At 39.3% G+C, this 11503-nt stretch overlaps 1 protein-coding gene across 1 annotated transcript; it reads right to left on the reverse strand.

The window, feature by feature from the left end:
- Positions 1-4566: 4566 nt before the first annotated feature.
- Positions 4567-6664, reverse strand: LOC117526191 (transcription factor LBX1-like). The gene is made up of 2 exons (XM_034188237.1): positions 5913-6664; positions 4567-5277 (listed from the first exon to the last, which is right to left on the reverse strand). The coding sequence occupies exons 1-2, from the start codon at positions 6238-6240 to the stop codon at positions 4790-4792; spliced, it is 816 nt and encodes a 271-aa protein (XP_034044128.1). The 5' UTR covers positions 6241-6664; the 3' UTR covers positions 4567-4789.
- Between the last annotated feature and the right edge of the window lie 4839 nt (positions 6665-11503).

Genomic DNA, 11503 nt, shown 5'->3' on the forward strand with positions numbered 1-11503 from the left:
TTAGAGAGACTAATTTCTCCAGAATCCTCTGAATGTCTTTGAACTGAAAACAGCAGCAGCAGCAGTGTGAGAGATTTTTAATTTATTTATGGGACATTTTAATTTCTCAGGATTTAGAGGCTATATTTTCCAAACTACATCCTACAAAAAAAAAAAAAAAAAAAATCACATGGATTATTTTATTTGAATGATCAACTAGAATTTGATTAATATGCAAATTTGAGGAACAAACGGTTCAATTTGAGCCTTCAGCACAGCCTAATTAATCAACAGTTAAAGGAAATTAATACATACATCAATTCTGTCAGGAACATGCTTAGTTCAATCGTCCGTAAAATTGAAGTTTGAAGTATTAACTGGCTCCACAGGAAGGCTCTGATTAAAACTCTACAATTCAGATATATAGAGTCATTTCACCCCAGGCAAATCATTTACACATCTCCTCCTCTGACGTATGCAACCTTGAAACCACCACCACAAATATTACTGTTACTACTACTACTATAACAACAGCAGTTCATAATAATAATAACACAAAAAATAAAATAATAATAACAATAATTTGAAGATCATTTAGAGAGAAAACAGCCTCAATCCAGCGGCTAACAGAGGAATTTATCAGATTTTTAAAAATATAATAAAGACAGAATACTGAATAACAAGACAAAAGGAAACTCTTTTTTTTAAAGATAAAAAACATATTTACACTGAAATCAGCAAAACTCTTCTCTGACTCCAGAGACATATGTCTCCACAAAATTATGCTTAATCTGTCTCACACTTCAGTGTCTGCAGACAGACAGACAGACAGACAGACACATTTTATCTATCTGTCTGTCAGCTGGTTTAGGTTATAATAAATGCAACAGCAATAATAATAATAGTCATCATAGTTATTACTATGATGACTATTATTATTATGGGTTTTTTTTTACATGGAAAAGAATCATTTTATTGCAGTAGAGCAGTTCTTTAAAGAAACACAATAGTAAACTCAGATGAGTTAATTAATTTTGATGTTTGTATGCAGTGCTGTCTTTTGACCATCTGTCACTCTGCACCTGAGACTGTTTTATAGCGGGTGCTGTATAAAATAATAAGTAAATCATTGGGGGGTGTATAGCACACAAAAAGGGGGGAGGAGATGAAAAAGTGAGGGGCTCAACTATTGTTTCAGTAGGGACTCATGCATCAAACTTCAATTTTCCGGACGATTGAAGTAGTGATTTTTTCCATCTTGAAGTGAAATAGTGAAATACACTTAAGACCTGCAGATTAATTACCACCAAGTGGTCCCTCAGACTGTCGGATTACTTCTCAGCGAGCCCTCATAAAATAAACAAGTGAAATCCATAAAGCGAGGCCGCCTCAGCCACTCTGGGCCTTCATAAATATGCGAGATGCACACGGAGAGAATGTGCTTTTGTCATTTCATTTACCAAAACACACATAAAGCCTTACCTTAACCCCGGGCTGGCAAAGTGGTGGCCCCAGGGCCGGAAAAGGCACACAAGCCCACACTTTACGGTCATCAGCGCATCTCATTGGATATACAGAATCCAAACACTTGTTTCTGAACATAAACATCCCATAAAATCACAGACAGAGTTTAATCATGACAACATAAAATACATTTCTTTGCCTACAGAAATGTATAAGATGTTCAAGACATTCTGAGTACACCTGGATGGACAGTACCAGGCGGGTGGACCTCAGGTAACCGATAACAGAGGGCAGAGGTTCTGTCTTTGTCCTTGTCTGCTAAAAAACACAGACTGATCAGGTTTTTTTGGGGGGGGGGAAATAAAGCATCATCCAAACCTGCCTCAGTTGTTTCCATTTTTCTTTTTAATATTCTTGAATCTCTGCCAGTAAAGAGCTCAGAACAGTGACGTCACTCTGGATGGACAATTGAGATGTGCACACTTCCACTTTATTCTCCTGAAGAAATTGCAGTAAAACATACAAAAATGAATGTACAAAAATCACTCTAAGAAATGAAACACAGAGGTTTTAAATGTAATTAATACTATTATTTTCAATATACTTGCAATTGTTAATAGGGATTTAAGTAATAATGTTTCATTTGATTTAATTAATTTCAACTACAATATTGTTTTGCACTTAACTGAAAATGTTATGTGGAAAAAGTTACCTTTATCAATTAAATTCAACATTTTATTTCTTAGAGTGTAGATATCCTGTGTATCACGTGATTATGTGACAGAAAAATGATGGATATTTTGTGATTCTAAGTGGAGCCCTAATGCGCGTTTCTGAACACTAAATATGTCGCACACGTGCATGAAAATTTGTATTATTATGCAGGAAACAGCATGTTTAAGTCTTGTATGAAAACACTTCATGGTGACTTGTTCCTTCACAGTTGTTATGTGTCTTGGTGGCTTCCCTCACTAGACCACATATTTTATTTATGTTTGTTAACTCTTAGAGATCATCAGTCACTTGTAAATGATGTTGTGTCCATCACCTGACTTGTGCTTTTCACAAAGAGATGATTTCATTTGTGTTAAAGGGGCAAATATTTGTTTTATTTAATATTTTGTGGGAAATATTTTGTTATTTAGATCCCGTGGTTTGTTGTTGTTGTTTTTTTTTTCACTTGGAGATTAAAGAGTATATACATATTTTTTTTCTTTAAGATGGTGTAAAGTAGCTTGATTTTTTTTTTTTAGTTTTCTTTGTCAGAAGATAAAAGTTCAGACTTTTTAAATACAAAACCAGATTTAGCTGGATTATTATTATTATTATTATTATTATTATTATTATTATTTAATCCTGTCAGTGATTAACGGTCGTGTAGAAAAGAACTGACACGGCTGCGTTTTTACAGACTGAACTTGTTTTGAGGGGAAAATAAGTTGAAGTGGTAAAAAGACAGTTTGGACAAAGAGGGTTAAACGGGAGGAAGCCTTTGAGTCCTTCTTATCGTGTTTTCAGCTTCATTAAACTCCTTAAAGACAAAAGAGGACACACAAAGGCTCTCTAAGCAGACTCTGGCATAAACGTCACAGTCCCAACTCTTTATGGCTCCCACTTAACATTAAAGACAAAATCCATTTCTTGTTTAGAAACTCTTCTTGGACTCAAGTCAAACATATTATTCGAGTGTCTCGGAAAAAGGGCCACCTTCATTGTAATTCATTGACTTGTTCAGCCAAAGAGGGGCCACGCTGTCAAAAGGCGCAGATGCCCTCATGAAGGGCGAGTCTGTGTCGGCATTATGGCCTTTGTTTGCGCTCACTTAAACCGTTTCAAAGGAGGGTTAACTCAATCCATCAAATTGTCTCAAATTGTGAGGAAATTTCAGAAACCATATGGCCTCCAAACGTTTGCGTCCTTTTTGTGCGCTGGGACACACTTGTCTCAGTATTGGTGCCTGCGGGGAACCGGCCCGGTTCCTTTGTGCCGCGGCCCATCAGGGAACGCGGCTCATTTGTCCCCACTTTTCATGCTTTACGCTCAAAATTACGGCCCAGTCCCGCAGAACAAAAAAGCTCTATAAAAGCCCCGAGAAAACTGGACCAAAACTTTGTGTTTTTGTGGCATCCTCGTCTTTTTTCTCCCCGGCACCAGATTTGTGTTTCTCACATAAATTTTTTTTTTTGCCACGAATGGAGAAACACGTCTCCGGGTCAAGAAGCCACGATACGGATTTAGGAGGTGAAAAGAGATGTGAGATTGTGAGCCACAAAATATTCAGTAGAAAAGGACACAAAGGGACAAAAATCAGAGTGCGCTGCTTTTCAGCAAAACACAAAAAGGGCAAAGTGGCTCCAGTCTGCTTTCCAGACGTCTCTGTAAATTATTACTGATTTCAATTTTATCACATAAATTAAAAATTAAAATCAAACATCTTTATTATATTAATGTGCAAAATTCAGGCTTCTCTTCGAATGAAAATAAAATAATAGATTCCACATAAGTGTTCACAAACTTTAAAAATAATAACTAAATAATCACTTTTACAGCAGAAGAACACCAGAACGTTTGAAATGTGGAGAATCCGACGTCGCATTTTTAAAAATTTAATTAAGTTCATGCTAGATTTGCTTTCATCTTGAGATTCAAGAGTGAATGCATAAAAATCCCTTTAAAAAGTGGTGTCGAAATTTCAGTCAAGTGCTAATTTGGACTGGAACGTCCAACTTTATGAATCGAAGAACTGCAACATGAGATTCAGAAAAGCAATTTTATTCCCATAGTAGCCTATGTACATTACAGTCTGTGCATTGGTTTTAAAATAATGTCCTGATTTTGGAAAAGGCACTTACAGGTTTACAAAATAACTCTGTGGTACTCAAACAATAAATCGAAAAAAAGGGAGCCTGACTGTCCAAAATCACCGCGATGTTAACTTCTGTGTTTCACCAACAAAACGGTTTTCTTTTCGGTCACTGCGGACCCGCCAGTGACGAGGCGACACGTGGTGACGGTGACGAGGCTCTCACGACGGATTTAAATTACCAACTAAAGTAAAAAATAAATAGATGTCTCAAATCAAATCATGCATTTACATGCAAAAAATAATAAAAAATAAAAAAGAATAAAAAGTCCCAGTGAGGACAGGATCGGAAAAGGAAAACGTTGGCGTTTAAAAAAAAAGCATTAATGTCAATATTGCTTTGCAAGAAATGAATAAAACACCGCGTTTCATGCTTTGAATATAAAAGTGGTTACATTTTGGTAGATACGGTGCACGATATAAGCAGTAAGTTACAAGTCCCCGCGAGGGTTTTCTTCAACAGTCTTTTGTGTTTGTGTGCCATCAGTCATCCACGTCGATCTCCACGTCCTCGTCCTCTGAGCACTCTTTACTCGTTGTGTGGTCTGAGAAAGGAGACAGCGGAGACGTCCGCAGTTTCTGCGCGAGCTCGTGCTCCTGCGGGCCGCCCCGCGCGGGGGATTCGGCTCGCGGGTGGCCCAGAGTGCCGTTGGCGCATTTCTCCAGGTCCGCCAGCTTGGCCAGTTTGTCCAAGGGCACCTGTCCGATGGCTTTAGCCGACTCCACGTCGGCCTTCATCTCCTCCAGGTCTCGTTTTAACTTAGCCCTCCGATTCTGAAACCACGTGATGACCTGGGCGTTCGTCAGACCCAGCTGCTGGGCGATCTGGTCTCGGTCTGCGGGGGATAAGTACTTCTGGTACAGGAAGCGTTTCTCCAGCTCGTAGATTTGGTGATTGGTGAAGGCCGTTCGAGACTTCCGACGCTTCTTCGGAGTGGTTCTCTGGCCAAATAGAGTCATCCCGTCCCGGCCTGTACGGGAGAGACGGAGGTTCGATTAAAACGCAATAATAATAATAATAATAATAATAATAAAAACAACCCAAACAAACATAAAAACACATGCTCCATTTGTGCAAGTGTAACACTTTTTCGTGCGTAAAAGTGGCCTTTATGCAGGGGAACCCCCGAAAATAACACCACTTATGGGAAATAATTACAACACGTGCAATGCGACGTCGTCGGTGATGATACTTTCATTAAAGAACTGCTCAACATACTAAGCATGTCGAGTTTAAAAAATTTGGCAGGTGCAGCTCTGTTGATTGATTAGTTGATTAGTGCGTAAAAAAATGACCATTACGCAGAAGAAACAAGGAAAATAATAATACTTGCATCTTATGGGAATAAGGTCATAATATTAAAGAGGAAGAGCATTTGAGTGTAAAAACAAATGCTGCAATAAGACACGTTTTAAATGGAAAACGTATTTATGAAGACAAAAAAACAAAACAAAAAAACAAAAAAACAGGAAAATCGTTAATGCCGTCACAGGGTAAAAAATATCTTTATTTCTGTTATTTTTCTGAGTGTGGCACAGGACATAAAAAGGATACAAGCACCCATCATTAAAGCTAATAGAAGATGTCAGCATTTTTGGAGGTTACCTTCGGCAGCCTGTAAAACGCTGACTTCCAGACCCTTGAAGGTCTTGCTGGCGAGCTCCTCCAGGGCGCAGAGCGGGGAGGTTTGGGTGAGGAGCGCGCGACTGGACAGCGGGATGCTGGAGGCGCGGTGCTTTTCTGAGGATGAAATTAAATGAGCAGTGCCACAGATTGTGTAACTTCGTTTCACCGACGGTTTGTTCAGGATGTCCTCAATGCTGAAGGGGGTCAGCGGCTTGTTGGAGTTAGCAGGCGGAGGCAGATGGTCCAGCGGACTTCGCCTCCTGTTTTCCGCTGCGTCACATTTGGCCACTTCTTTGGATGTCATCATTGGTTTTGCGCACAGACTTTCTGAAGGTGTTGAAATATCAGCAAGTAAGGCTGTGGGGAAAAAAGTCACATAGCACAAGAGAAAAACGGAGCAAGAAAATTATTCCAATTGTCTTGATCCTCCGGAGCAACGAGTCCGGATGAGTGAGGCGCCTCCCTGAAAATGGCGAAGTCCAAAGTCTCGACGATTACTAACAAGTTATCATTGATTGCTAATCAATTATCTCCAGCGGCACTTTCGCCTTCTTCCCTTTCACTCTTTGACTATGTTTCAGTCCAGTGCGGGGCTTTTTGCGACTGGGGGTGTCCCATTAATTAGGACGCACGGCTGGAAGGAGGAGGAGCCCGCGGATTTATAATCCTGTGCGCTCTTATCATCTTTGCTCTAATTTAGTCATGTGCTGAGATACCAGAATAGATAGAAGGGCTAAATGAGGGAAGGGATGAGAAATCACAGCCAAACTTCACTTTCAGCGCAGGGTGTGTTTTAAAGTATTTGGACTATTCGCTGGGCGCAGGTTGAGCTTTGGCAGCAGTCAGGAGGACATTTTCCTGGATGATGCTTTGTTTTGTAAAGGGTAAAGTCGAGCTGCATCATATATCAGCTCTGACGATGCCTCCTCATGGGGCGGGAGAGAAGGAGCAGCATGCGTCCCTCTCAGCAGCGCCAAATCCGGGCCATAACTCAGAGGAACGGGCTCCGAGAAATGTTTCAGCTCACATTTCAGGTTTGACACGATGCCTTTATTTTCGGTGGCGTTTCTGGGAAGATACGCGCCGCTCTTTGCATATCTGCCCCGACCATAAAGACTAAATATGATCAAAAATATTTAATGAATTAAAAAATACTGATCAACAAAAGAAACTGGCAATTCACGATTGTTATTACGTATTATTATTTTTATTATTATTATTATTATTAATTATTAATTAAAGTTCGTCAATAATAGTAAAACATTATTTGTAGACCAACTATTTGTATAAAAAAAGCAGCTCAGGTGCCGAACATGAAGATAATTAATAATAACAATAATAATAATCGTTTTTGTGACTTTTACTTGTACCGTTCAGATGTGATATTCTCTGTGATTTTATGTATTTCTTTAAATCCGCAGCATCACTGGCGACTCTTGTCTGCTTCATGATTAACGCGCAGGTGAAAATCAAATGAGGAGGGGTCAGTGTTCACAGCATACTGTAATACTTGTTTAAAATAGTTATGAGCCTATAACTGGTTGAAGTGTTACATTTGAAATATTTTTAAAATGACTGTTGATTTTTCAGCATCTTCTATTTATTTAATCACCATAAGAATAAGTTCATACGGAGTTTGTCTTGAAATAAAAATAAAAAAACAAGACAATGAAAAAACCCAGTAACGAATATATAAAAAATCACGTTACTCTCATAAACCGTGAATTTTATTTAATGAGAAATTCGTTTTAATGACATTTTTTCTCTGTGTCATTGTCAGAAATACAAATTGTGTACACTTTATAATTCCGTGGTTCACTTTTGCAAAAACAAGTTATTATCTCCTTCAATGAAACACAAGAAGACATTTTAAGGCCGAAATTATTTTTGTGAGATCTAATTTCAGGAACGGCTCTTTTGTTGAAACTCAGCTAGATTTTTCTCAGCATTTTGGAAGATCAGAATTCACCAAAACATAGACTTCGTTTAAATAATATTTAAAAATGAGTATCTAAACAAAACAAACAAACAAAAGCATTTGAAATATTGCACATTTTGAAAAACAAAAGGGAAATTCCATCAAAAATATTTTTAAAATACTACTACTAAAATGTAGTATACCAACATAACAAAACTAACCCGTTGATATTAGTACCAATATAATATTGTTCGCAATCAACTGTAACAAAAGTATGTAACTAAATTCAACAAAGAATAAAAATGTAGCTTTTTAGAGTCAATAAACTAAGGTTCTGATTCACAGTTTACAGCACAAACACATCACTGATTATATACAATAAATAACGATAGTTTTAATTTCAGTTAAATACAGGTTGCGACTTTATAGTGATTTTCCCCCCTGTTTTTACAGCTAGTCTGTAGTAACATGGTGTTGATTAAATTAAACCTATTTATTTGTGTCATGGTGTCTTGTCAAAGTCAGAGACATCATCTGCATCACAGAACCAGCAGACACTGACTACTCATGTCTGTAATATGTGGCTTTCTTGCAACACTATTTTTGTGTTGTGGTTTCTAATTGATTTACAGAAAATGCTTTGAAATAAAAGGTTTTTTTTTATTTTAATCATAGGTCGGTGTTGAATTGAACTGTCTTTTATTTTGGATCAATTTAAAACTCTGGTTATCATAAATATTGATGCAATTTCCAGAACGTCTTCTTTGGCATGTGCTTTTGCAACCAGGAAATAAAAAATCTCAAGAAAAATACAAAAACCAGTCAGTCACGTCCACTGGGCAACATCCCTGACTGATAATATAGTCCTCACTGGGCAAGAGGAAAACATAGAGGACATGTCCATCTATCTCACTAGAACAAGATCTCAACAACTGGTGGAGTTCCTTCTTAACTGATGATGTCAGCCGTAGCAGCACTGACGTCATCATGACCAGTACAAGAGTGCACACGCTAACACATTTAGCAGTACAATATTAAAATGTCATACTTTAAATTTTGATGTGAACATTGCCTGCCCCCCTGCCTCACGTCCTCTGACTGCTGGGATAGGCTCCAGCCCCCCACCACTCAATCTTGGATAAGCTGTTGAAGATAAGCGTGAGCATCGACTGCCCCTACTGGCTAAATGAAGATGATGACGCTTGCCATGTCTTTTTCCTGTCAGGTGTTAATTTTTTTCTATATTCTCCGGAACAGCAGGTGGCAGTAATGAGAAAATGCCCACTAACTGCAGCAGCGAGTGGACAGAATATAACAAAGAATGGGAGCCAAAAGAGCAGGTATTTGTTAAAAGCAACTTTACATAAAAAAAAGCCAATACATATTTAGCAAAGCTGGAACCTATAAAGAGTGAAAAATCAGTGTGAAAGATTTGTGTTACATTCGCCAAAATGGTGATTGTGCTTAATTCCACTCTCACATAGTTTTAATCAAAACAAATAGAAATGTCCATGGGAGCCCCACACTGTTGGTGCATCGTGCACATCCAATGCACCATGCACACCTCAGCATTGTGCATATCTGATGCATCATGCACACCTCAGCATTGTGCATATCTGATGCATCATGCACACCTCAGCATTGTGCATATCTGATGCATCATGCACACCTCAGCATTGTGCATATCTGATGCATCATGCACACCTCAGCATTGTGCATATCTGGTGTATCGTGCACATCCGATGCACCGTGCACACCTCAGCATTGTGCATATCTGATGCATCGTGCACACCTCAGCATTGTGCATATCTGGTGTATCGTGCACACCTCAGCATTGTGCATATCTGGTGTATCATGCACACCTCAGCATTGTGCATATCTGATGCATCATGCACACCTCAGCATTGTGCATATCTGATGCATCATGCACACCTCAGCATTGTGCATATCTGGTGTATCATGCACACCTCAGCATTGTGCATATCTGATGCATCATGCACACCTCAGCATTGTGCATATCTGATGCATCATGCACACCTCAGCATTGTGCATATCTGGTGTATCGTGCACATCCGATGCACCGTGCACACCTCAGCATTGTGCATATCTGATGCATCGTGCACACCTCAGCATTGTGCATATCTGGTGTATCGTGCACACCTCAGCATTGTGCATATCTGATGCATCATGCACACCTCAGCATTGTGCATATCTGATGTATCATGCACACCTCAGCATTGTGCATATCTGGTGTATCATGCACACCTCAGCATTGTGCATATCTGATGCATCATGCACACCTCAGCATTGTGCATATCTGATGCATCATGCACACCTCAGCATTGTGCATATCTGGTGTATCGTGCACATCCGATGCACCGTGCACACCTCAGCATTGTGCATATCTGATGCATCGTGCACACCTCAGCATTGTGCATATCTGGTGTATCGTGCACACCTCAGCATTGTGCATATCTGATGCATCATGCACACCTCAGCATTGTGCATATCTGATGCATCATGCACACCTCAGCATTGTGCATATCTGGTGTATCGTGCACACCTCAGCATTGTGCATATCTGGTGTATCATGCACATCCGATGCACCGTGCACACCTCAGCATTGTGCATATCTGATGCATCGTGCACACCTCAGCATTGTGCATATCTGGTGTATCGTGCACACCTCAGCATTGTGCATATCTGGTGTATCGTGCACATCCGATGCACCGTGCACACCTCAGCATTGTGCATATCTGATGCATCGTGCACACCTGATGCATGGTGTTCAATGTGACCAGATGAACACTGAACCAAACAGAGGAACACAGTCAATTTTTCACTGCTAAATCAACTCAATTTGGAAGCAAATACACGCAGATTTGAATTTAATTCATAATGATTCATAATCACTGTTGTGTACTGGCACACAAGTGGGACCCACCCCTCACTTTGGGAACCATGGAAATACTTGAATACAGTATATCTTGCAATATCATTTTTGTTATAACAGAATGTTTGCAAAATATTTTATAGGATAACAAACAAAACCTTTTATTCCAACCAAAGCAGGTGTTGATTTTGTGTGACTGAATCTTTCTGGCCTCTGACCTCGTACAGGGTGACACGCAGTTCTGTCAAGTCAAGCCAAGTCTGGGAGGATGCACTGGTGCTGTACTTTGCTGCATCCACAACACCACAGAAACAGCTTGGGTCCTGGATGGCAACCACCCAGGCAGACAACCGGTCCATTCCCACATCTCTAAAATAAGCATCTATCTGCTACAGCCAGGTGACATGTGGGCGTGTCCTTGACATTCTCCAGCTATGGGGTCCTCAGCACTCAAGCACCTGTGTGCTAGATCACGCACAGAGAAACACACCACATGGACAAATTGTTGAATCTCTACGCAAGTGACAATTAGACAACTGAAGGGGAAAGTCACCATCAAAGTTTTAAGTCAAGACAGAAAACCCATTTTTATTCTCTTTCTTATGAATAGTTTTTATTTTTTATCTGTTTTATTCTTTTACTTCAGTTTTTATTTATGTATTTGATTTTTTTTAATTCATTTTAAATTATTTATTAAATTTTATGTTGAATTGTTTTATGTAAGGCACCTTGAGACGGCTTTTGCTGTGATTTGGCACA

Source organism: Thalassophryne amazonica, chromosome 15, assembly GCF_902500255.1.
Source record: "Thalassophryne amazonica chromosome 15, fThaAma1.1, whole genome shotgun sequence".
NCBI classification, from domain to species: Eukaryota; Metazoa; Chordata; class Actinopteri; order Batrachoidiformes; family Batrachoididae; genus Thalassophryne; species Thalassophryne amazonica.

What these genes read in the sequence shown, in the direction of transcription:
- LOC117526191 (XM_034188237.1), bottom strand. Translation starts at nt 6,240, where the DNA reads ATGATGACATCCAAAGAAGTGGCCAAATGTGACGCAGCGGAAAACAGG. An exon ending in CGTTTTACAGGCTGCCGAAG is followed by an intron (nt 5,278 to 5,912) that starts GTAACCTCCAAA and finishes TCTCCCGTACAG; the next exon opens with GCCGGGACGGGATGACTCTA.